The sequence below is a fragment of the Maylandia zebra genome, linkage group LG1 (assembly GCF_041146795.1).
Source record: "Maylandia zebra isolate NMK-2024a linkage group LG1, Mzebra_GT3a, whole genome shotgun sequence".
In the NCBI taxonomy this organism is placed as follows: Eukaryota; Metazoa; Chordata; class Actinopteri; order Cichliformes; family Cichlidae; genus Maylandia; species Maylandia zebra.
The window spans coordinates 43,392,004-43,419,556 of NC_135167.1; the positions used below are offsets into that span (position 1 = coordinate 43,392,004).

A 27,553-nucleotide genomic window follows, 5' to 3' on the forward strand; every position below is an offset into this window, starting at 1 on the left:
AAGGGGACTGGTGACGGCTCCCGGGCCTGGCAGATCCCCATGTACTAAATAGAAGTGAAGAAGTTAAAGAATTGAAAAAAAGGAGGGACGGAAGGCGGGGCACGTAAACGAGAATGAACAGCTCGCAGAACTGGGGGAACCTATAGAGATGAGAACCGGAAGGAGCGTGTTTGGAGGTGTGGTCCCGCTACTGAAATTCCAATACTTAATCTCCAAAAGGTAGACCCTACAATAATATATACAGACAAAACCCAACAATCATATGACCCCCTATGAGCAAGCACTTTGGCGACAGTGGGAAGGAAAAACTCCCTTTTAACAGGAAGAAACCTCCGGCAGAACCAGGCTCAGGGGGGAGGGGGGGGGGCATCTGCTGTGACTGGTTGGGGTGAGAGAAGGAAGACAGGATAAAGACATTCTGTGGAAGAGAAACAGAGGTTAATAACACGTATGATTCAGTCCAGAGAAGTCTATTAAAACATAGTGAGTATTGCCATTTTTTTCATTGCTTAATTAGCGTCTTGCAGCCCAACAAACAGCATCTTTGCTATCCTTTCTGTACGAGTCACCGCACTACACTAATAAAACTAGATCACAGAAAAATGTATAGTTCAGCAGGTGGAACTGAACCATGTGCTTTCAAGTATTTTTAAGGAATTCGCATGATAAGGTGGGGCCAGGTTTCACAACGAGTTCACCCGAAACTCTGGCTGATTGGGACCCACACCCAGTTTCACACCTTGGCTCAGGCGATTCGAGGATCATCAGGGGGTCCTTTGTCCCTCTGTGGGGGGAAACTCCCACTAGGTTTATATCTGGGACTCTCCACCATTTGACCTTAGAACTGAAGAAGCTTCTCGGATGAGAGGTGAAACGTCTTCAAGCAACTTAAAGAAGTCCAGACGCTTTTCTTTGCAAGCTCCTTTGACTACGATGACCTGGATGACTGAGAACCTTCACAGACATATTTTTATTTTTGAAGTTTTTTTGCTCCTAGTGATCTTCACTTTTGCTCCCTTCCCTTTTCCAGCCCACTTGTCAACCAATCAGCAATCAGCAGACTTATAGGTAATCCTTGTACATTAATGCACAGTTGTGGTTATGGAGGATTGCATGGGCTAATGTACTGACTAACCTCCTTGGAGAATGTGTCTTGGCCGTGTGCTAGAACCTCAGTTTTACCAGAATTGCGATGGAGGAAGTTAGAGCATATCCAATTAGTAATGGCAGAGAAACGTTTGTTGAGGCAGGGGAAGCTGTTAAGGTTGTTGGGTTTGACAGAAGGGTATGTCAAAACCGTGTGTCATCTACATTAAACTAAACCCATTAATGAGATGGCCCAGGAGTAACATATATTAAAAAAAACTGAATTGGTCCAAGGATTGAGCCCTGGGGGACTCCACATGCAAGCAGTACAGATGAATGCATACACTGATTAATAGAAATTCTGAAGTATCTGTTTGATAAGTATGAAGAAAACCATCTGAGGGCAGTACCAGTGGTGCCAACCCAGTTTTGTAGTCTGTTAATAAGTAGCTTGATCAACAGTATCAAAGGCTACAGATCAGTCGAGCAGAACTTGAATGGAATGCTCACCTTTATCTGAGTGCATTACAATATCATTTTCAGTAAAGCTGTTTTAGTGCTGTGGTTTTATCTGTAACCACAAGAGAATTTATCAAAGATGTTTCCTACAATAATTTGAAGGAGCTGAAGAACAACAACTTTCTCAAGGATTTTGAAAATAAACAGGAGTTTGGAAATTGGTCTATAATTATAAAAACAGTGGGATCTAACAAGGAAAGACACTGGCTGTTTTCAAGCAATCTGGAATGGGGCCAGACACCAGGGGGATCATGACATTATCACAGAATTATGACACTCTGTGGTTCAAGTGTTTGAATTTGATGCCTGTAGTACATTTTACTAAGTTTGGACTTGATTGAAATAAGGCAGAAGAAAACTTATTTTCTTTGTTGACAACAGCATTGTATCTGGTTGTTCAGTGATGACGCGACGAATCCTAATTCCGGGCCTAAAGTAATAATAATAATAATAATACATTTTATTTGAGGGCGCCTTTCAGAAACCCAAGGTCACCTTACAAAACACACAATTAATAAGAGGAACAATAGTCATAAAATACATAAAATAAGTTAAAATTACAAAACAGAGCGTGACAACAGATAAAATCAGCATTAAAGCGAATAAGCCAGTTTAAACAGATGTGTTTTGAGCTGTGTCTTAAATACGGAGAGGGAGTCAATATTTCTTAGTGCAGGAGGAAGAGAGTTCCAGAGCCGAGGAGCAGAGCGACTGAAAGCTCTGTTCCCCATAGTAATAAGGTGCGAGGATGGAACAGAAAGATGAATAGCAGATGATGATCTGAGAGGGCGGGAAACAGTGGTGATATGGAGCAGGTCACACAAATATGAAGGAGCAGATTTATGGATACACTTGTATGTAAGAAGTAAGATTTTAAAATTTATCCTGGCTTCTATGGGCAACCAGTGAAGCTGCTGAAGAACTGGGGTAATATGAGCACTTAACGGAGTACGGGTTATAATCCAAGCTGCAGAATTTTGAAGAAGTTGGAGTTTATGAAGGGACCTTTTAGGGAGACCAAATAGGAGGGAATTACAGTAATCAATACGGGACGTAATAAGACTATGGACAAGGATGGCAGCAGCATGGGGAGTAAGGAAGGGACGGAGTCGGTGAATATTACGTAAATGGAAGTAAGCAGACCGTGTTATGTAATTAATGTGAGACTGGAATGAAAGAGTATTATCAAGTATGACACCCAAACTCTTAACCTGAGGGGAGGGGAGGGTGGGAGAATTTTCAACGTTAATGGAAAAGCTGTGGGATTTGGTTAAGATAGATGGTGAACCAACAAGTAAAACTTCAGTTTTATTACTGTTAAGTTTGAGGAAATTGGAGGAGAACCAGGATCTAATCTCAATAAGACAGTCTGAGAGGGAGGTAGGTGGGAGGGATGAATTGGGTTTAGAAGAAAGGTAGAGCTGGGTGTCATCGGCATAACAGTGAAAATTTATGGTTTTAACTAAGGTTAAAGTTAAAGTAGTAGGTTAAAGTAGTCTGCGTTTAATATGGCTTTTGTGTTGTTAACATGTTTAATGTTTTGTATTTTCTTCTATTTGATCTCAAAAAGCTCCTAAAACAGTCAGTGATCCCTGTTGACCTCCCTCGGCTTTTATTACCACTAATCATTTATTTAAGCTCAGTTTTTAAAACCTTAGGATGTAACTACAGCCCAGCCCATGCAGCAGTATATGAATGACTAACCTCGTATTGTGGATGGATTATCTCAGTTGTTCTCCTGGATGAAGTTTGGTCCTTTTACAGCATCCTGCCATGCGATTACATTTGTTCCTGACCACCGAGAACACTCACGTTAACTTTTATCAAGTGGAAAAAAAGTTAGCTTGTTTATATTATGCTAACATAGCTGTGTCGCTAGCGGTCACGTAGCACATCATTATATACCAGCTAGCCCAACTTCAGTAACCCTACAGATGTCACTGCTGTTTAGTTTTCTGTCTTCATTTATGCTGGAAGTGATAACAGAACTGTACGTTTTAATTTGTTTCTAAAACCCCGCAGTCAGGACATGCTATATTGTATTTAGATAGAAGCTAGCGAGCTAACTCCCTGCTAACTTCTAACTCCGTTAAATGTCATAAATTCCGTTTTCATGGATGCCTGGATGTTAAACTCAATTGTTACACCTGGTAGAGCAGAACGCTGATCATTTTATTAAAGATGAAAGACTTTAGACAGTTTTTCAACTCTCAGTAATGCCACAGTGATCGTTTGATATATGGACCTGCAGCGGAGTTTAGGCCCAGACACGGCTAGTGACGTCAGACTGAACAACCGGATTGTGTAAATTATATAAATGAAATAAAAGACCCACTCTCTTGGTTTTTGTTCCCCCAGAACCAACCATAAGTATTGTGCCGGCAAGTGGTGCTGCAGTGGTTCCCAGTTACCCTCAGAACCCATACGACCTCCCCAGGAACAGCCACATCCCGAGCCACTACGACCTGCTGCCAATGCGCCCCAGCCCCTCCCACAGCCACAGCCTCACCCTGAACAGCTGCAGTCCCCCACTGCCCGGCAGCCCCACCAGTTCCCTGCTCTAGGGCCCCCCAACAGGATCCAGTGCACTCAGAACTAAGAAACTGAAGTATGAAAGTAGAAAGTGTTTTGACACTGATGAGTAAATACAGGTTGATATTTAAAGGATGGAGAAAATGTGTTGCTGGGACTAATACTTACTTATTTATTTTCTAAGTAGCATTTTATTTGTTTGTTTTGTTTGTTTTTCTTTTTGTTTTGCAGTGTCCAGACTGCTAGACGGCTGTTTGACATTTTACTATGATATACCAACCAACCAGTCTGAGCTGTTTTGTGTCAGTCACCAGTACATCTTTATATTCTTATTTTCACACCAAAATTGCCAGCAGCGGGGTAATACAAGTACATATACGCATAAATATACTCGTTTCAGTGGTTTTTGAGACATCTCGACTCAGAAGATGAATGTCAAAAAAGAAACTGACTTGCTCACGTAAAGACTGCAATGGCTGTGCCAAAGAAAGGACTGAGGCCCACTGTACATCTGCAAAGACTACTTTATTTACTAGCATGTTAGGTCCAAATGAACATCATGTGGGCATTACGGTTGTGCTGTGGGAAAGAAATCCAATGGACTCCTCCGAAGAAAAGGCTCTCTATCCTTTTATTTCCCCAGAAAAAAGGACTGAGAAAAGGACAGAAAAAAAGATAACTGGAGTATCTTCAGACTTACAGCACCTGTATAGTATTTTATACACACTGTTTCTTATTTCGTGTTTACATATTTAAAGATCCTGCTGGGGTTCATGTTTTTGCTCAGAAACGTTATTTTTTGTATGTACTGTAGACAAAGTGGTGTATTTGATGTACACTTACTGTACACCTCGTGATTATAGTTGTAATTTTTTTTCTTTATGTTGAGCTTATTATACATGCATGTAAAAAGGTGATTCAGGGCATAATGGTTAGTGAGGAATACCCTTATTCTTTGGCTTTTATTGTGATCATGGTCAGATGGCTAAGCTCTTTTGCTGATAACTGCCATGCTACTGTGGACATGCCATTTGGAACATACTTCTTGGAAATATAAATATATTTTAGGTTGGAAGTTGTGGTTATAACAGTTCTGTAGGCAACTTCCCCCTTCCCTGATTTTATTGTAGAGTCGCTAGAGTTTTGTTACTAAACACAATTAAATGTGTTTTCATGTAGCTCTGACAAAAATGTGTTATGCAACGTAGCAGTAACTTTAAAATGATAGACATACAATCACTTTAAATATTCAGACTGCTCTCCTTTTTTACAGATTATAGATTTACACTATAATTGATGAAATGATAGATTTTCAGTTATATTTATTCATCACCTAATGCTTAGAAATGTTTGAATGAGTTCAACTAATGTTATTTTAACCCAACCAGTTAACTAAAACAAGCTGAAAACTTAAACCAGGCTTTTAACTGGCTGAAACTCATGAAGACCAACTGCTTACACAAAGGAATGAATTAAGGATTCACAAATACATTTTTATTTTGTCTTACAAATACATTGTTTCATCATAAATTTGCATTTACAAAGTGCGCAAAAGTAAAAGGGTCTGAAGCAACTAAAGTTCGGCTGTAGCAAACAGCAATAAGAGGACATGTTGACAATCTTATGTGTACAGTTTGCTATCCCAATGATTTGGTTTCCTGTTTTTGTTCTATTTGCTCTGATTTATCTTGTTTTTTTTAGTGGTTTGATATGTTTGATCCAAACAATAGTTCATGTGTATAGGTGTATGTAGTGCTGCTTACATTTTTGGGGGGGAGGGTGTGTGTTTGTTTTTTTGTTTTTGAAAACCCTGAAATGAATAAAGTCATGACAGCTCAGGAGAGTGGTGTCATATGTTGATTTTAAAAAACAAACAAACTCTGTTTTCACCTTTCATCCAGAGATATAAAGCTGCAGTCATGTGGTGGAATGTTTCTGTTTTTAATGTTTAATGTTTACCCAGAAGTTTGGGAGTCCTCCTTTTCCTGTAAAAATGATTCCGTTTGCTAATCAGGTCTTAATAGGGGGCCGCACGCCTGCCCAATGAGTTCATATCCACCATCTGGTCTTCTTGTGTGGAGTTTGCATGTTCTTCCTGTTATTACATGGGTTCTCTCTGGGTACTCCATCTTCCTCACACAATCCAAAGACATGCAGTTAGTGGAACTGGGTTATTTTAATTCTAAATTCCCAAATTCTGGTTGTCTGTCTGTCTGTGTTAGCTTAGACTGGCGACCTGTCCAGGGTGAATGCTGCCTGTTGGCCTATGGTAGGTGGAAGATAATGAATTGCTGGGTTTTAATAAAAGTTGAAGGTGTAATTGGCCAGATTTGAATTATTAGTAGTAATTTATTCTAATGGCATGATTTGCAGATCTATTTTAATCACATTGTGTTTATTGTTTATTTGCTTCAGTTTATCCTGCTATCCACATTACAAATCCTGGAACTGTCAGTGGGAATCTTTTGATTATCCTATTAGATCAGAGTACTTAGTGAGGAATAATCATACCATCATTTCCATCACTAAGGCTACTTGGGGTCCACAGGAGACATCACACAGCTCCTGAGAGACCATACAGAATAGTAGTTCTGTGGGTGGACAGACCAATTCCTGTGGTTCAATGCCTCACAATATTCTTAACAATATGTTGTTATTCTTGAAGGCATAGTAAGGCTTTCTCATGCACAAAGAGTTTAACCTTGATAGTCTTGATGGATAACATTTACATTTACAATAATTGATTACACAGCGGTGAAGAGTAGACTTTATCAAAGTAGACGTCTTTCTGAAAGCGCTGTAACTAAGTTTAAGAATATAATCCACCCACTGTTATCATCTTCAATGCCCTGTACCAACACAGAGATGAGCAGCTATCTGAACACTACTCCAACAGAGGTCGATTATCTTGTTAATAATTTCACCTCCTCACTACGTACGACTCTGGATACTGTAGCTCCTTTGAAAACTAAGGTCTCTAATCAGAAGTACCTGACTCCGCGGTATAATTCTCAAACACGTAGCCTAAAGCAGATGACTCGTAAGCTGGAGAGGAAATGGCGTGTCACAAATTTAGAGGATCATCATTTAGCCTGGAGAAATAGTTTGTTGCTGTATAAGAAAGCCCTCCGAAAAGCCAGAACATCTTACTATTCGTCACTGATTGAGGTAAATAAGAACAACCCCAGGTTTCTCTTCAGCTCTGTAGCCAGGCTGACAAACAGTCAGAGCTCTTTTGAGCCAACCATCCCTTTAACGTTAACTAGTAATGACTTCATGAACTTCTTCACAAATAAAATTTTTATCATTAGAGAAAAATTACCAGTAATCATCCCACAGATGTAATATTATCTACAGCTACTCTTAGTACCATTGATGTTAAGTTAGACTCTTTTTCTCCAATTGATCTTTCTGAGTTAACTTCAATAATTACTTCCTCCAAACCATCAACGTGTCTTTTAGACCCCATTCCTACAAAACTGCTCAAAGAAGTCCTGCCATTAATTAATTCTTCGATCTTAAATATGATCAACCTATCTCTAATAATCGGCTATGTACCACAGGCCTTCAAGCTGGCTGTAGTTAAACCTTTACTCAAAAAGCATCTCTAGACCCAGCAGTCTTAGCTAATTATAGGCCAATCTCCAACCTTCCTTTATATCAAACATCCTTGAAAGAGTAGTTGTCAAACAGCTAACAGATCATCTGCAGAGGCTTATTTGAAGAGTTTCAGTCAGGTTTCAGAGCTCATCACAGCACAGAAACAGCTTTAGTGAAGGTTACAAATGATCTTCTTATGGCCTCTGACAGTGGACTCATCTCTGTGCTTGTCCTGCTAGACCTCAGTGCAGCGTTCGATACTGTCGACCATAATATCCTATTAGAGCGATTAGAACATGCTGTAGGTATTACAGGTACTGTGCTGCAGTGGTTTGTATCATATCTATCTAATAGACTCCAGTTTGTGCATGTAAATGGAGAGTCCTCTTCACACACTGAGGTTAATTATGGAGTTCCACAAGGTTCAGTGCTAGGACCAATTCTGTTTACATTATACATGCTTCCCTTAGGCAGCATCATTAGAAGACATAGCATACATTTACACTGCTATGCAGATGACACCCAGCTCTATCTGTCCATGAAGCCAGATAACACACACCAATGAGTTAAACTGCAGGAATGTCTTAAAGACATAAAGACCTGGATGGCCGCTAACTTTCTGCTTCTTAATTCAGATCAAACTGAGGTTATTGTACTCGGCCCTGAAAAGCTTAGAAATATGGTATCTAACCAGATTCTTACTCTGGATGGCATTACCTTGGCCTCCAGTAACGCTGTGAGGAACCTTGGAGTCATTTTTGACCAGGACATGTCCTTCAATGCACATATTAAACAAATATGTAAGACTGCTTTCTTCCATTTGTGCAACATCTCTAAAATTAGAAATATCCTGTCTCAGAGTGACGCTGAAAAACTAGTTCATGCTTTTATTACTTCCAGGCTGGACGACTGTAATTCATTATTATCAGGATGTCCAAAAAACTCCCTGAAAAGCCTTCAGCTGATCCAAAATGCTGCAGCAAGAGTCCTGACAGGGACTAGAAAGAGAGAGCAGATTTCTCCTGTTTTGGCTTCCTGTTAAATCCAGAATTCAAAATCCTGCTCCTCACATACAAGGTCTTAAATAATCAGGCCCCATCTTATCTTAATGACCTTGTAGTACCATATCACCCTATTAGAGCACTTCGCTCTCGCTCTGCAGGCCTACTTGTTGTTCCTAGAGTATTTAAAAGTAGAATGGGAGGCAGAGCCTTCAGTTTTCAGGCCCCTCTTCTGTGGAACCAGCTTCCAGTTTGGATTCAGGAGACAGACACTATCTCTACTTTCAAGATTAGGCTTCAAACTTTCCTTTTTGCTAAAGCATATAGTTAGGGCTGGACCAGGTGACCCTGAATCCTCCCTTAGTTATGCTGCAATAGACGTAGGCTGCCGGGGATTCCCATGATGCATTGAGTTTTTCCTTTCCAGTCACCTTTCTCGCTCACTATGTATTAACAGACCTCTCTGCATTGAATCATATCTGTTATTAACCTCTGTCTCTCTTCCACAGCATGTCTTTATCCTGTCTTCCTTCTCAACCAATCACAGCAGGTGGCCCCGCCCCTCCCTGAGCCTGGTTCTGCCGGATGTTTCTTCCTGTTAAAAGGGAGTTTTTCCTTCCCACTGTCGCCAAAGTGCTGCTCATAGGGGGTCATATGATTGTTGGGTTTTTCTCTGTATCTATGAAGCGCCTTGAGGCGACTTTTGTTGTGATTTGGTGCTATATAAATAAAATTGAATTGAATTGAATTGAATTGAATATCAAATGTTCAGGCTGATACATGTTGACAACTGACATTAGTGATTAGTGAGTGAAAGAGCTAAGGTCCAGGGGATGATGAGCTACTTCCCTATATGTTGCAGCTTGATATATAATAATTAATATGCAAACGAATAAGTAACTAAAGCTTTAAAATAAAGGTAAGACTTTATAATGTGACACTAGTAAGCATTGCTAAGGTAAATGCTTAACCCTTTCATGCATGAATTATGACAACCTCAATCAGGATTTTTTTTCTTAAGTATTTTTATTCTGGCATGAAAAGATTAAGAAAAATACTTAAGAAAAAATCCTGATTGAGGTTGTCATAATTCATGCATGACAGAGTTAAATAACAATAATTACGATGAAATACGTGTATAGGAATTTCTTTTATTTATGTATTAATCACATTATTTTATTGTATAATGCCTTGGTGCCACTGGATTGTAGCATGTCTCACACTCATACAGTAAGACAGACGGTGGGGGTCTAGTAAGGAAGTTTGTTCCTTTCGTTTCTGAACAGCCAAAACGAGTGGAAGGGGTAAGGGAGGGAACTCTTAGTTTATCCTTGCCCATCTGCTCCTACTGTGCCCTGTCTCAGAATCTATCATGCCGCCCTATACTCCTGCACCCTATGCCTCCAAGTTTGGCAATTTATGAGTCAGATTGAAATATGTTGGAGAAGGAGAACTTCCCACTAGAGATTATGTTGCGGAGGAATTGCTTTTTCAGTCCTCTTGGGTGAATCCTCGGACATTTACTCTTTCATCTCTCTCCCAAACAGAAGGGACTTTGAACTGTGTTTTTTCCAGGAAGCTCCTCTTCGATGTTTCATGGAGATTGTTGCTTCAAACTCTGGCCAACCAAAATGGAAAGAGTGGACAGTAGAATCATCTCTTCAAATTGAAATGACCACCCTTGTGGTCAAATTCTGGACAGGAAGAATCCCTGATCATGGCATCGACTTATATTTGAAAAGATATCGTGAGGTGTTACATCCACCTATTAAACCGAGGGACAAATTATGGGTTCGGAAGTTTAAAGTTCGTCTTCGGAGAGATGAAGATGGACATTTCATCCATATCCCCAATTCCATCTCTCTGGGCCCGTACAATGGTCGTGTTATCTATCCAAGCGGCTAGATGCTTTATTTGCCAGGCTTCTGATCATCAAGTAAAAGAATGTCCCACGATGCGGAAATCTGGGACATAAAGCTAAAATATGTCAAAATGAAAGTGAATTTGTGGTGAAAAAGGACATACTTTTTTCACATGTCCGAGATCATATAAAACATATAATTTTATTTTTGTATTTCAAGATCACAATAATCTTCCAATTTAGAACTACAAGTTTAAAAAGAACTAACACAAATAAAATACACTTCAGTTAAATACTTATAATTTTTTTCCAAACCACTTGGAGCCGCAGTATGAAGACTAAAGAGCCGCATGCGAATCCGGAGCCGCAGGTTGCCGACCCCAGCCATAGACAAAGCGATTCTGTGAACTAAGGTGTAGGTCTATTAGGTTGGCGGATGGATACTGGAGTGCAAAAGTAAAACCAATGGAAAATGGACAAGAAACGTTCAAAGCCATCAGGTGCTCAGTTTAGAAAAAAGAGAAAAAAGAAGAGAAACGAGCAAAAGATGCAGGTAAGCAGACGTGTGATTGGATAAGGGCAGGTCATCCTGAAACAATCAGAATCATATTATGATTACTTTATGAATCCCTAAGGAAAGGATGTGGATTACAGTTGCTCCAAGAAGAAATGGTAAAAAATAGTAACAGACTAAACTCCAAATAATACATTATGTTACAGATTTTACACATTTAAGAAATAACACTAATATATACAGATCAGTCAATTATAAGCATCAAGGATTAACAGAGGTGATTATAAATAAATATCAAGAAAATTGAGAAGAATATTACAGAGCAGAAAAGAGTGTGTGCAAAAAGGGTGAAACTGTTGCAGTGTTTACAGTGTGTTAGATGGAGGAGTTGTACAGGGAGATGACCACAGACAGGAATGACTTCCTGTGTGGTTCAGTGGTGCTTTTTGGTGACCTCAGTCTCTCACTGATCGTGCTCCTGTGACTAGCCAGCATGTCATGGAGTGGGTGGGAGGTATTATCCAACATTGTCTTTATCTTGGACAACATCTGCCTCTCAGACACCACCCTAACCAGCTCCATCCCCACAACATTACTGGCCCTCTGGATCAGTTAATTTAGCCTGTTGGCATCTGTGACCCTCGACCTGCTGCCCCAGCATGCAACAGCATAGAGGATGGCACTGACCACAACAGATACAACAAGATAACATCAATTAGTAGGGATAGCGAAAACTTCCGTTTACATTCGTTAGCCACTTGGCTATGATAGTAAACAGTAGACACTGATGTAGCTTATTGAATCTTTTGGACTGTGTTCAGCACAATATTAATGAGTCATTGTCAGTTGATTTGTCCTGTTCTCATTGTATGACAGATTATGATGGCTGTTTGGTAGCCGTTTGCATACTATGCATACTCTCTCTCTCTTCATATGTGTGTGTGTGTGTGTTTGTTTCTCTGGTGAAATTCAGTATGGTTCCGACAACAGTTTTATGTTAATGTGCAATCCTTAATATGTTTAATATGTGCGCCAGAGGGAGTGTTCGCCCAGGGCGCCAAACAGGCTAGGACCGCCACTGGTATGGAGTGACACATGTCCAATGTAGTGGTTTATGTGCAAGTATGCCATCAACACTGACACAAGTGCAAGAAAACAGCCTTTGAATAGCTGTCCACTGTCGTGACCGCTATGCGTGAAAGGGTTAATACTGTGCTAAAGGCTAAATACTTCACTCTTCATCAAACAAGTCTCAGCTATCTTCACAACAGAAAAATAACACAGACAAGCCTCCTTTGTTAGTGGATGGGACTGGGGTCAAACTAAAACATTCATTATTTTTGGTTTAATTAGTCTCCTTTCCTTAGTTTACTACTAACTTAATACTTCAGTGGTCATTTCTATGGAATTTTAAAATCTCTAACCTGTAAAACTGTTACTGTATTGTTACTGTATTGAATAAATATGAGTGTAAAAGCCAAGCTCTCAATTTCCCGGTCGATCTACGTCACCACCCTCACCTATGGTCACGAGCAGTGGGTAGGGACCAGAAAAACGAGACTGCGGATACAAGCGCCGGAAATGAGCTTCCTCCAAAGCGTAGCTGGTGTCTCCCTTACAGATAGGGTGAGGGGTTTGGACATCCGGACGGAGCTCAGAGTAGAGCCGCTGCTCCTCCACATCGAAAGAAGCCAGTTGAGGTGGTTCGAGCATCTGACAAGGATGCCTCCTGGGCGCCTCCTGGTCGAGGTGTTCCGGGCATGTCCCACCAGGAGGCCCCGGGGCAGACCCAGGACACGCTGGCGAGAGAGATCATATTATTACTCTGACCCTACCTACATTACAGTGTTCTGTTTGCATCTGGAAATAAATATTTTTATGTTCTGCATCTCTTTGTGCTTTGTCTGTGTCATTTTTCTATTGAGAAAATAACTGTACTTTCAATTTCATTTATAAATGCTTTATAAAGCAAAAACAGACGGCTGTTTTACTGCCAAAACAGCTGTGACCCATCAAGTCATGGAGTCCACCGGACCCTTGAAGATATGCTGTGGTATCTGGCACCAAGACGTTAGCAACAGATTCTTTAAGTTGCCAGGTAGAGCCTCCATGTATTGGACTTCCTTAACTGGATTGAATTTGTCTTTTTTGTTTCGTAGCAAGATGCATTATCCTGCTGAAAGATGCCGAAGCCATGAAGAATCACACTGCCTCCGCCGGCTTGCCTTCTTCCCATAGTGCCAGGTGTTCCCCAGGTGTGCGACACACACACACCTAGCCATCCTGTGAAGTAAAAGAAAGTGTGATTCATCAGCCCAGGCCTCAATGCTCGGACCATGGTCCAGTCCCGATGCTCGTGTGCCCATTGTTGCCACTTTCTGCAGTGGATATTTCGGCGCAGGCACCCTGACTGGTCTGCGGCTCTGCAGCCCCATACACAACAAACTGCTGTGCACGGTGTGTCCTGACAGCTTTTGATTAAAACCAGCATAACTTTTCTGCATTTTGAGCCAGAGCAGTTCATTGATTGAATTGCACCAGCCTTTGCTCCTCACATGCATAAAAAAGCTTTACGCCACCACTGTTCCTTTTTTGGACATTTTAAAAAGCTACACAGATAGCAAGGAAACATTGAAACAATGTTTAGTCAATATCAGGCGATGTCATAGAACCAACGTTGAGATCTGACGTCAGTATACTGACCACTGGCTGGCAACACAAGAGCTTCAGTTTGGAAGCCCAGTCATGTAGCTGATGACCTAGGCTCAAAGGTCACACAGATCTAACCATCACAATGTGGCCATCGTCAAACCCGCTCAAATTCTTATGCTTACCCATTTTTCCTGTTTCTAACGTAACTCTGAGGGAAAAATGTTCACTGACACTATGATGAGATGATCAGTAGTATTCACGTCACCTGTCAGTGGCCATAATGTTATACCTGACGGCAGTAAGACTTCACAGTACAATAAAAATCTACAATTAAAAAAAAAGTAAAATCCAGAAAGCTTTTTGACCGGTGCGCTTTATTAAGATGAATTGATAACTTAAGATATAGACACAATTGTACAATTTATCAATCTGTACAGAACAAAACCGTTCATTTTGACCCGTTCTCATATTTAACGCTCCAAATTCATTGAAATGACATAATTTCTCACTTATGTGTTTACACTGAAATTACAGTCAGTTATAGAATTCAATAGTTAAAAAAAGAAAGAAATCAAAACACATATTTAAAAAAAACAAAGAAACACACACACATACACACACAGGGAAAAATGAAGACAACAAAGGTACATGAAACAAGAAATCATATTGTCAGAAGAAAGAAATTGCTTTGTCCACAGATTTCCTGCTGTCAAGTCTGGAGAGGCCCAGTGGACAGTGCCGTCTGTTCGATAAAACGCCATTGGCACGGCCAGCTAAAGCTCACACATTCTGGAGTTACCCATTTACCCTCTGCTGCTAGACACATACACCAAGTTCGGGCTTTGTATATGTCTGCGATAACCTGAAATTTCAGCTTGAAGGCTTTTAGCAGGAGCCTGCCAGTTAGCGGATTAAACTGAGCTAACTCGTTAAGCATGTTGTATTCGTTAGCCAAGCCTAACCAACCATCAAGATTTCATAAACGGTAATGACAATGTTAGCTACATAAGGCGATACAATGTGGAGGTGCAGTCGTACACAAAGCCATGCATTGTGTTGAAGTCAGAGGCAGCTTGGTGTGCGTAGGCTTTATGTGACAGGGGCAACATGGCTGTCCTCCTCCTCGAGAGACACACAAAGCTTGGTTAATGAGGAGGCGGACACGACGGTGAGCTGTTAGTGAGCGTATGAGAAGCGGTCTCCACAGGTCGAGGAGGCATTCGTAAGTTGGCCAGAAGCTTAAGCCGCTGATTTTTGTTGTTTGCCAGAGGAGCAACTTCACACTAAATTAGGTTCGGTTCAGACTCCACGTCACTTTTTGGTTCTTAAACAGACCCGGTGTCCCAAACTGGCAAAAGAGGTCCAAATTTTGTATGTGCAGCAAAAGCCTAATCCTAAATAAGTAAGCATGTTTACTAGATCAGCTCTTACACTTAAGTGCATGATTTATTAAGCAAATCAAACCTTGAAAAACATCTTTCTCAGTGTGTCTTAACTACAGTACTGTGGTTACATGCAAAGCAGAATTGGCTAGACAACAGGAAACTTCACATTATAAGATTACTGACTATAATAGGAATGTCATACAAGACTGCTATCAGCTACTTTACTCATACTTCTTTTTCCTTCACTTGCTATAGAAGTCGCATTACAGGAAAAAACCCAAACAGCCATGTGCTAGTTTCTGCATAGTGGTCAAATATGTTGGAAATTAATGCATGTTTTCTTAATGCTGAGCAAAAAAGCCTGCTAGATTTATTCTGTATTCAGTCCCGTTCAACGTGAGCATGAGTAACTCGGTATGCAGCCACTTAAAATAGAACATGATGATTCAAATGCACAGGCTTCCTGTTCAGGGTTCCTAAAATGATGATAGTGTTCCACATTTAGTCCAGTTCAAGTCAACCACCTGGACGTCAGAGGTCCATCTTCGGCATGCTGTCACGAACCCGTCACCTGCTGCAAATGCAGTGACGATGCCGACAAAGTTTACCAGGCTGCGCGCCACATGCTAGCTACACTCCCCTGGCCTTTCCACTAACTGAAGCTCAACAAATGTAAAAGAGTCCGGCGTCATTTTCACAGAAATCACATCAAACAGCATGACACTACCGGAGCAAACGTCCGCAATGTGCTCGATACATCCACGTAGTTTCCAAAACAGTACATTGCACTAAAGAGGAGGTGAGGGGCGCTAAAATAACAGAGGCAAAGCTTTAAATTCAGATTTAGTAGCAGATATATGATACAAGACATTAAAAAAGGTGGAGAAATCAACTGGAGCACTGAGCTTGAGAAGAAGAAAACGAATCACATTCATATATTAAGACATTTTTGTGACATGTCAGCGCATCTGCAGTAATGAAATCTAACGTGATATGAAATGCCTGCTGCTTGCTGTCCTGCAGTAGTCTAAAGACAACGGGGCTCTGCTTAGGGAGGGCCGCCCCACATGGGTTCATCCTAAACTGGGATAATATTTACCGGGGGAAGGGGAAGAATAGGGTTAGCAGGAGGAGGTAGGTGCAGAGATCAGGTCACGGCTTCGAAGCTGCGGCTCATTCCCCACACGCCAAACAGTATGTCGAGGCAGTCTATTATCCGAGGGCGGGGCTTAAGGTTGATGGGGATCGAGGGAGGAAAGGACAGGGAGAAATGGGGGAATTGGGGGGAGAGATAGTAGCGGATCTGAGGCTGGGCTAGATGTTCTGACAGCACTGCATCTTTGGTTTGTTCTCAGTGGGCTGCACCTGGATATTAACCACGTTGTTGCTGGGAGACATGTCGCTCTCCTGGCGCTCCGACATCTGCTTCTGGGAGACGATACGGTAAATCTCTGATGGGAGGACGAGGAGGAGAAGAAAAGTAATGCGTCAAGTTGATAGATGATAGACATGTGACAAAACAAATTATTCTTATGGAAGGCGTGTAATTCCTCCATGCAGCTGACTAACAGGAAGCATGGCAGCCAAAAAAACAATGGCCGACTTTTCTCATCATGTAAGTCATTACTACAACTATCACTGAAAGAGACTCTTTTAAAACTTTCATAACATCCCGTAAGTGTCTAGCTGAAAATCAATCGAGCTTTAAATGTTGGCTCCGCCTCTTCCAAGTACTGTCGTCCTGTGACCAGGATGTAGATCACACCTACTTTCTGGTCATCACACAGTGTTATCTAACAAATACCATGCATGCATTTTATTCCCCAGTGTCACATGTTATTAAAAACACTGTGCAAATATGTTCCTGCAGAAAAGTAGTTAGTTGCAACCTGCAAATCTGGGGAGAATTACAAGGCAAACATTAAACAGAAGGCGAAACAGTATTTAATCAGAGTAAACCAACTGTGATTGGATTCTAGCAGAGAGCACTGAGTGTCATTGTGCTCGGTACTCTATGGAGAGAAAAAAATCTAAAACCCGAGTATCACGTTTGTTGTTCACTTTAAGTACAATTACACATTTAAAGTATGAACACAACCAAAGAGCAATCTCCGATGGAAAACTGCAGTTACTCTAACGGCCACTGGAAGCTGATGCCAAAAGAGAGTCAGTACCCATCAAATCTAAATCAAAGTGCTCAACTTTTCAACAGAAATATGTTTAGAGTAGGGTTGGGCGAATATATCGACGATTGTTTTTAAACAGGCGATTTATTTATTTGTCTGCCCATCAGTAAGTTTGCTAATAATGATGGCGCTAATAGAAGCAGTCAACAGAAGAAAAAACAGCGCTGTTTTAACAGCACCCTCTTTCATCTGCGAGCAAACGCCCCCTCCTCAGAGTGCGCCCAGATGCTCGTCGATGGAGCTGCAGAAGCGGGCGATAGCCTAGCATACTCACCGGATGGTGGACACGTACATGCTGTGCAGGTTAGTCTGAGTACTTTGCTCACACTATACGTCTGCACACGTGACACGCTGCTTTGGTTACATCCTTAGGCTTACGTCTTTCATCCCAAATTGGTGACTTTATATTTTTTTAGTGTTAACGCGCCGTCGCCATGACTGATGCGATTTACAATTAACGTATCTGCAGCGCAGACTGGCTCAAAATCCCTGAAATGTCTCTGTCAACGGATTTCGGCAGTTTCTCCAAAGTTTGTTCAGTCTGTGCTCCAGATGGGTTGAGCTCGTTGAAAATTGTAATCACGTTAACGCGATGACCGCGTTAATGCCGACAGGCCTAATTTTTTGGGGGGGGAAATCAGTCTGTGCATGATTACATTGCTCGGCCCATCAAAAAGTCTGCGCATGCGTTAACATATCGCCCATCAGCGATTATTGGACTGATGATTGTTGGTTGGAAAATTTTTACATATCGCCCAACCCTAGTTTACAGTCTGACACACACACACACACACACACACACACACACACACACACACACACACACACACACACACACACACACACACACACACACACACACACACACACACACACACACACACAAAAATATTTGCCTGGATAATCCCCATAAAAACTGTAAACAACCCACTATGACATAAAGTGAGTCCAGAAAGGCTGTGGGGTCAACTCTGTTTACTCCCAGCAGCAGAAGTTCACTTGGCACCAAACTTCCTCACACTGTGACCGGCCTCATAAAAGTGACAGCTCTTGATAACAAAGACACCTGTTCAACTGGGCAGCATTCCCTCAGATATCACTGGCCAACAGTGTGTTACTTGATGGGTATTTTTTACCTTATGGTGACCTGTGAAAGGACAGGAGTCTAAAGGTGCACACACATCACACACCTGTCAGAATGGTCTGGAAGGCCGTCTCTACATTGGTGGAGTCCAAAGCCGATGTCTCCAGAAAAGATAAGCCATTCTTCTCTGCGGGGCAAAGCGGAACAATCATTATGAACAGATCATATATGTAGCATTTTCACAAACAATGAGTCAGTCTGAGCCATTACACAGGTTTATCTGAATGTGTGCACCACACACAGTTACACAGAATTACTTCACTGTGTAGCACAGCAAATGAAAGATGGGTCTTATTACTAGTATCACTAATGCATTGATCCTCAGAGCATAGTTCTAATATTTAGAATTTTTACAAGATTTCAGGCTCTAGAATTGCCATTTAGGGTATTCTATCATGAGATTTCTGTGTAATTGTGATACTTAATAGACACTTTATTCCACAGGGTAACAGAAAAGGATGTCTCACCAGCAAAAGCCCGGGCCTCATCAGTGGGAACAGCCCTGAGGTGGCGCAGGTCACTCTTGTTGCCCACCAGCATGATAACAATGTTGCTGTCAGCGTGATCCCTCAGCTCCTTCAGCCAGCGCTCCACATTCTCATAAGTTAAATGCTTGGCAATGTCATAGACCAGGAGAGCACCAACGGCCCCACGGTAGTATCTGCATCAGAGCCATGTGCACATGGACACACTCGTTATTACACTGTCGCAGTGAGAGCTGAAACAAACCTGAACACTGTGTGTGCAGGTGCTGAGGGGTATGTTGGAGGGCTGTGGTTTATTGTTCGGTCAATATTAGCTATGGTCATGATTTTCCAACAACTGAACAGTCATTGAACTACATCAGCCCACAACACATCATTTCCTCGAGAAACTGTAAGATTTTTACATCAGCTCAACTTATTGACTTTGTTTTGGGTTTTTTTGAGTAAAAAAATATTAATATTCCAAGAAATTTACTTTTTTTTTGAGAGTGGAGAACTGTGGATGTTTTTTGGATAACAATTTTCCCTTGAAATATCCAACTCATCTGATGGAATTATTAAATAAGTAACACTGGTGGTTATTAACTTAATAAAATAAATTCACTGATATATAACAAGAGATCTAGACGTGAATCCTCCTCTGGCAGTCGCTGTTATACTCACGCTGAGGTTATGGCTCGGTAACGCTCCTGACCCGCTGTGTCCCATATCTGGGCCTTCACCGTCTTGCCATCCACCTGGATACTCCGCGTGGCAAACTCGACTCCAATGGTGCTCTTGCTCTCCAGGTTGAACTCATTGCGGGTGAAGCGGGACAACAGGTTACTCTTTCCCACACCCGAATCCCCAATAAGGACCACTGAATCACACAATGGAGAAAATGCAACGTAACTGAATCTGGGCAAGAAAACAGTAAAATGATACCGGTATAAAAGATGGTCAATATAAAGTCCACAGAACTTATTCCATCCATGTTTTTACACACACACACACACACACACACACACACACACACACACACACACACACACACACACAGGTCCCTCGCTATAACGCGGTTGGCTGTAGACTAGGGATGGGTACCGGTGTACCCATCCCGTTTTCTGACATAAACGGTAGTAACCAGACCGAAAAGCAGCGCACATTTCGGTGCTTTTTTTCCCTGAGATGTCATACACTTTGAATTCTAGCCAATCATTTTACCTTTGCGAGCGTAGTAGGCGGGCCCAGGTACGTACGTTCTTTTAGAGCAGAGCTACAGATTAAAAACGCCCAAGGCGAAGTGGTCATAAGTCTGGCTGTACTTCACAGCAAAAGATGCAAACTCAGCAGCAACAAGTGCTTTAAGCTGATACTGTGGTACTGTCAAAGGAGGTAACACCTCGAATCCGATGAAACACCTGGCGACGCATAGCAGTTTTTTTTAAAAGCCGAGAAATGCGCCGTATTTGATAGCTTGCTGTGAGACCTCACACCGAGCACATCTACTGCGGGTGGGTTGCCTGTTATGCAACATCCCCCAAGAGCCCTGCCAGTGTAGCAGAAATGATGAGGATGATGATGCAGCAGCAGCCGTTCTTCTCTGCGTGAGTAGCTAAATGTTGTTCGTGTGTAATTTACGTTGAGTAGGCTAACCACGTTATTACATTAATGCATGTAAGGTGAACTAGCAAACATCATCATAGCTACATGCAGCTGTCCTCTTGTTTGATGGCAGATACTCGCTTCACCCTGGCCAAAAAGGCTAAAATGACCAAAGAAAAATGGTAAATGGCCTGCATTTGTATAGCGCTTTAGTGGAAAACAGTTAAACATGAGAGGTTTTTGGACCAATTTTGTGTTCTCCATTCCTTAAGCACCGGTTTGAGCACCGTTTGAGCACCGGCACCGTTTCAAAAGTACCGGTTTGGCACCGGTATTGGATAAAACCTAAACGATACCCATCCCTACTGTAGACCATTGTCAATCAATCTCGTGCTGTGCCTCCTGTACAGTACAGAATTGTTCAGTGGCTGGCAGTGTAACTCTGAAATGCTGTACTGTATGTTTGTACGTTTTCTCACAAACAACAATGTTGACAAAACGTCGTCACTTGCAGGAGCCTTTGGTTTGAACTTTGAGAGTTTAAACAAGAGAGAAAAGTGTGAAAATGTTCACGCCTGTCTGAGAAAAGTGTATTAAGTGTGTAGTGAGGGGTTTCACCGCCTTAAAACATCTAGAATAACTGATAATAACTAAAAATAAAGTTGCCTACTTCGCAGATTTCACCTATCATGGGTTATTTTTAGAACTTAACTCCCGCGATAAACGAGGGAGCGCTGTGTACATACACACACACACAAAGGTACAGTGGGGCAAAAAAGTATTTAGTCAGCCACCGATTGTGCAAGTTCCCCCACTTAAAATGATGACAGAGGTCAGTAATTTGCACCAGAGGTACACTTCAACTGTGAGAGACAGAATGTGAAAAACATAATCCTTGAATCCACATGGTAGGATTTGTAAAGAATTTATTCGTAAATCAGGGTGGAAAATAAGTATTTGGTCACCTCAAACAAGGAAAATCTCTGGCTCTCACAGACCTGTAACGTCTTCTGTAAGAAGCTTTTCTGTCCCCCACTCGTTACCTGTATGAATGGCACCTGTTTGAACTCATCATCTGTATAAAAGACACCTGTCCACAGCCTCAAACAGTCAGACTCCAAACGCCGCCATGGCCAAGACCAAAGAGCTTTGGAAGGACACCAGGAAAAGTATTGTAGACCTGCACCAGACTGGGAAGAGTGAATCTACAATAGGCAAGCAGCTTGGTGTGAAAAAATCAACTGTGGGAGCAATCATCAGAAAATGGAAGACATACAAGACCACTGATAATCTCCCTCGATCTGGGGCTCCACGCAAGATCTCATCCCGTGGGGTCAAAATGATCATGAGAACGGTGAGCAAAGATCCCAGAACCACACGGGGGGACCTGGTGAATGACCTGCAGAGAGCTGGGACCAAAGTAACAAAGGTCACCATCAGTAACACACTACAACGGCAGGGAATCAAATCCCGCAGTGCCAGACGTGTTCGCTGCTGAAGCCAGTGCATGTCCAGGCCCGTCTGAAGTTTGCCAGAGAGCACATGGATGATACAGCAGAGGATTGGGAGAATGTCATGTGGTCAGATGAAACCAAAGTAGAACTTTTTGGTATAAACTCAACTCGTCGTGTTTGGAGGAAGAAGAATACTGAGTTGCATCCCAAGAACACCATACCTACTGTGAAGCATGGGGGTGGAAACATCATGCTATGGGGCTGTTTTTCTGCCAAGGGGACAGGACGACTGATCCGTGTTAAGGACAGAATGAATGGGGCCATGTATCGTGAGATTTTGAGCCAAAACCTCCTTCCATCAGTGAGAACTTTGAAGATGAAACGAGGCTGGGTCTTCCAACATGACAATGATCCAAAACACACCGCCCGGGCAACAAAGGAGTGGCTCCGTAAGAAGCATTTGAAAGTCCTGGAGTGGCCTAGCCAGTCTCCAGACCTCAACCCCATAGAAAATCTGTGGCGGGAGTTGAAAGTCCGTGTTGCTCGGCGACAGCCCCAAAACATCACTGCTCTCGAGAAGATCTGCATGGAGGAATGGGCCAAAATACCAGCTACTGTGTGTGCAAACCTGGTAAAGACCTATAGTAAACGTTTGACCTCTGTTATTGCCAACAAAGGTTATGTTACAAAGTATTGAGTTGTATTTTTGTTATTGACCAAATACTTATTTTTCACCCTGATTTACGAATAAATTCTTTACAAATCCTACCATGTGGATTCATGGATTTTTTTTTCACATTCTGTCTCTCACAGTTGAAGTGTACCTCTGGTGCAAATTACTGACCTCTGTCATCATTTTAGGTGGGGGAACTTGCACAATCGGTGGCTGACTAAATACTTTTTTGCCCCACTGTATATAAACCAACAATATAATAACCAATCTAAATCTTATATACAGAAAATACAGGATTACAGAAATGAAATGACCACCACAGAATGTACATAAGGTGTAGCTGCAGTCTAGCAGTGTGAAAGTTCAACTGGGAGATGGTGAAGAAACAGTTACACTGTTAAACTGTACTTATTTAAAATAAACAATATACGTAATGTTGCAGTACACGTTTGACTTCTGTTACAAAAGAAATAATATTTAAGTCAAAATGAACCTTATATTTTTCACATTAAAATGAAACCCTTCCCAGCAATAATTGCAATGCAGCCTCTGCATAAAATAACACAATCATCAGAAATATTCCTGGAGCTCATCTCATCAGCTAAACACAGCTCATAGCCAATAATTACACTTATGTGAAAACTAGAGCTGCGATAAAACTATTTGACATTTGGGTTTTAATTCATTACCTTAAATTACACAATGTAAACTTTTGTAAAAGTCTTTAAATTGCTAGGCCTAACTTAGCATTACTACTCTTGTGTGATATTCTTTAGTAATATCCACGCCTAACATCATATCCATTTTCTACAAACTAGTTAGCATCAGTGTTTTCTGGTGATGCCGGTAGGATTAGAGCCTACTCCAGCAGAAATCTGACAATAAGCAAGTCCACTACAGATAAAGGCCTAAAACAGATACACACAAATTCAAAAAAAACATCTGCAGCTGTTCATTTTCAGTCTTTGGGAGCACGATAGGCCCACATAGATTAGAAAAACAACAATTTTCAAAAAGCCTAGCCATGTTTCTACTGTAAGAGAACAAAGCGGTTCGTGTTTTATGAAATTCTGGGATGTTATGAGGATGTTTTCCCACTGCAGGGCCTTTATGGTGGCCTTCACTGTTAATCATGTTCCAACCACAGGAACATAAAAGAAAAATGCAACGACTGTTGGGTAGATACTTTGGACTGATCCCAGACATGTGCACATATATAACCTCACACAATATGTTCAGTTTAAAGCGCTCTAATGTGCAGCCGTCACCTTAGAAGTCATAATAATGTTTTGAGTAGCACAGGCAGCAATCTTGGGGATCCTTTTCTACCCAAAAGAAGAATCATAACCTACAAAACACCCATTTTTCTGTGAGCATGCACAGATCCTGAAGCAGAAAGCCCGGTGTAACAGAGAAAGCTGATAATCAACTCTGTGATTCCTGTTATCTTCAATAGGGAAAGGTATGAGGTCACCCGCCTGAAAACTTCAATGAGGTTTTGTTGAACAAGCAAAGGCAGAGAAAGCCTGTCTGTCTTGAACTTTGTTAGTAGTCATCATACTGCAACGAATACAGAAAAAACAACTCATAAAGCGTGTTAATAATTTTGTGACAGCTTCAACTGGGACCTCAAAAGCACACAGCAGGATAAGGCAAATTTTATAAACAGGAATGTGACAGCAAAATGAGGAGAGTGGTGGGATCCCAAATATCTAAAGTGAATTTTACCATATGTGAAAGTCTGCTGTTTATCTCATAGGTTGTTGGTTGTTCAAAAAAAGCCACTAAATCTTTAAAAAATAAAGATGTTGGCCTATCACAGAAACTAGTGTGGGTACAAATATATAACTTAGCACAGAAAGTAATGAAATTAGTGTTCGGTTCATTATTTCTTTAATGGAAGAATGTTGCCTGGCAATAAATCTTAAACCATTAAAGAACCTGTTTATTTCCCCTTAAATGCTGCCTGATGGTGAAAGGAAGACAGAGTTGTGGGTTAAGTAACAAAGGTGAGTATGTGGGTTACACCAATAACAACTTGCCAAAACTTCCAATGCCAACGTCAGACATATTCTGCTGCTGACTCGTTATTCAGTTATTGGATTGAAAATGTGAAGAAACAAGACACACCGGCAATTTCACAATTTATTCATTTAACAGAGACTTCAGTAGCATGTGGAAGAACCAAACAGCCACGACAGCCTCATCTTCTCCTCATGCTTGGTCACACACTGCTGTGGGATTGCATCCTATTCTTCAACCCATATTTATTACAAGGCAGCCAGTGTGGTTGTGTTGGTTACCCTGGCAGGACTAGCACCCTCCATCCTGATGCCACAAGCATTCAGCTGTGTTGACATCAGGACTGCTGGCAGGTCATTCCATGCTCTCCACACCTATATTCTGGATTTAGTCTCTGATAAACTCCACTCTGTGTGGGTTAAGCGTCTTGGAGGACAGAGATTGTTCCCAGACTGTGGAGATATGGATTGCCACTGGTTACAGAAACTCATCTTGATATCTAGCTCCACTGAGATTACCAGTGATGAGAAGCTTTGTTTTTTCACTGAGGAAGATGCTGCTCTTCACCATCACACTGCCTCCACCAAAAGCTTTCACCGTATCGGTGCATAAATCAGCACAGGGTTCTCCACATCCTCTCCATACTCTGACACTTGACACTATGAGCCAACTGCAGTAAGCACAATCTGGACTCATTGCTGAACGTAACATTCCTATACACATTCAGGGTTCAACTGCACCCATTATCAACACTAAATGAAACTAACAGTGAAGGGCAGTCATGGCAGTCTGTTCCAGGTTGTCTGGTTACAAAACCATAAGAAATATTGTCCTCCAAACTTTGATTGCAAATCTGTAGAAGACTGAGTACCACACTGACAGTGTGTTTGTGATGTTGTCTTGTTGGGACACCGACTGCACAGCCTGTCTCTGATATCCACCCTCATATGGGACCTGGCCTTCAATGTGGAGATGGCACTAGGACTCACTCAAAAATAATGCTGAAACTTAGTCTTGTAAAACACCAACTTGAAGTTGCCCTATGACATGGATCTCATCCAGATCAGTCAAACATGTTGACTGATCAGGTTCATGCCCTGCTAATCAGACATCAGATTGTCCATACCTGGCGTACCAGAAGCTCAAAACAAGAGTTGATAGTTGTTTGACATTGGCATAGTTCTTCATGGGTGCAACCCAAACATGCGATACCATTTAAGGAGTAATAGAAAGGCATTCCAACAGTACACGACTTATTACCAAGAAGCATTGTTATGACACAAAAATAGTAATAGTAATCTTCCTGACTTTTTAAGCAAATTTTACACATTCACAGTAATAAAAATACTTTAAAAATAACATAATGGCGAAAAGAATGATTTGGGTCACTTTTAAAATTGTGGTCACGTGTTCATGAAGCAGCTCTTAACGCATTCTTTCCAATCCTCACACAAGTTCCTGTAGCTTGTCAAGCTCGACCTAAGATAACGTGATAACGGTTAACGCTAGGCGTGTCCGCGCCTACCATCAACAAGCTAACAGTAGCTAACAGCTAATGTTCTTTTCTTTTCGCCCCATCACTTCAATACACCGTACGTAAAGAAAATAGCACTATAACGCCAACCCTCAAGTGAAGGCCGTTTAGAGGTATACACCCTCAAATCAATTTCCTGAAAGCTCGGTGAAAATCAACCACAGCACAAAGGTTGACGCTGGCTTAGTTAGCCTGACAGCTGACCAGCTGGCCTGTTTAGCTTATCGGCTAAAAGCTACGACACTAACGAGAAATTCACATTTTTACCTTTGAATAAATAATCGTATTCATCGTCTCTAGTCCCCATCGTCTTATTGAGATTGAATATTTAGTCCAAGATATGCTTCGTTTCAAAGCAAATACGGCAATCTGCAGTATTTTACTCTTCCAACGGGAATGTGTTTGGGAGCCGTACTTCCGTATTTTCTTCTTCTCATTCGCTGCCGCAGAAAAACGACATAATTCTGACATCAGACATCTAGTGGTCAAAAATATACGTCCCAACTATCAACTTTTCCTTTAGGGCCGATATATGGAAGTAAATACGTTGCAAAATGCGAGAGCTGTCAAAAAAAGAGATAATGTGTAAAAAAAAATTTAAACTTGTATTTTCACTTGCGCTTTAAATGTATAGTTACAGAGAAAATATACATAAATGTGTAGATTAATGTTTGCAATTCAGTTTTTACTCATTTATTTATTTAATTTTTTAACTGCTTACAGCTATAACTCTGTGGTTACAACCTCTCAGATCAGTGAATGCAAGCGCTCAACTGCACCCTCAGAAGTCCCAAATTCATGTGTTCTGCGCTTCAGTAGCAGCAGCAAAAACCACTTTAGCTAATAGTAAATGTGCTAGCTAACTAGCTATCCGGCATGGTCATGGGTAATTGCATTTAACATTTTACAAATTTAAAATCTATCAACACCAATCTATAAATGCCCCTCCCCCAACCTTCTCCAACCTTTAATGCCAGGAGACATGAACCCTCCATCAAAGATGGTGTGCTTACTGTGGTCAGTGAAGATGAAGATTAAAGTTTCAAATAAACCAAATATATAAAATTTAAATCTTATCATAGTTAAAAAATGTTTAAATAACAAGCTAAAGTAATGGAAATATGCTTGTTTATTAGTCAGCAGAAAAGTGCCCAGCTGATATGTATTTTTTTGTATTTCTTTGTATTTGAAAATAAATGTTGTGCTGATTTAACTGCATTTGTATTGAGTGTTTTTAATTAATATTTTTAAATAAATATTTACATGGAGTGTTTATATTGATTAAGTAATCCTTTCTGTTTTGGTTAGTCTAGCTTTTCCA

The 27,553-nt window shown here is 41.2% G+C and overlaps 2 protein-coding genes across 5 annotated transcripts in view; one reads left to right on the top strand and one right to left on the bottom strand.

The window, feature by feature from the left end:
- The window catches only part of LOC101468455 (multiple epidermal growth factor-like domains protein 11), a 267,137-nt gene extending 261,159 nt beyond the window's left edge, over nt 1-5,978 (top strand). For all 4 annotated transcript variants that reach the window (XM_076887043.1, XM_004568657.5, XM_004568658.5 and 1 more), the window contains one exon: nt 3,964-5,978. In XM_076887043.1, the coding sequence (XP_076743158.1) occupies nt 3,964-4,169 (206 nt within the window). In that variant the 3' untranslated portion in view covers nt 4,170-5,978. The remainder of the gene's footprint in view (nt 1-3,963) is intronic.
- Nucleotides 5,979-14,120: 8,142 nt separating this feature from the next.
- On the bottom strand, nt 14,121-26,687 carry rab11a (RAB11a, member RAS oncogene family). Its single transcript, XM_004568659.6, has 5 exons — nt 26,500-26,687; nt 19,629-19,824; nt 18,948-19,141; nt 18,527-18,607; nt 14,121-16,601 (listed from the first exon to the last, which is right to left on the bottom strand). Exons 1-5 carry the CDS (start codon nt 26,537-26,539, stop codon nt 16,465-16,467), a joined length of 648 nt encoding a protein of 215 aa, XP_004568716.1. The 5' UTR covers nt 26,540-26,687; the 3' UTR covers nt 14,121-16,464.
- Between the last annotated feature and the right edge of the window lie 866 nt (nt 26,688-27,553).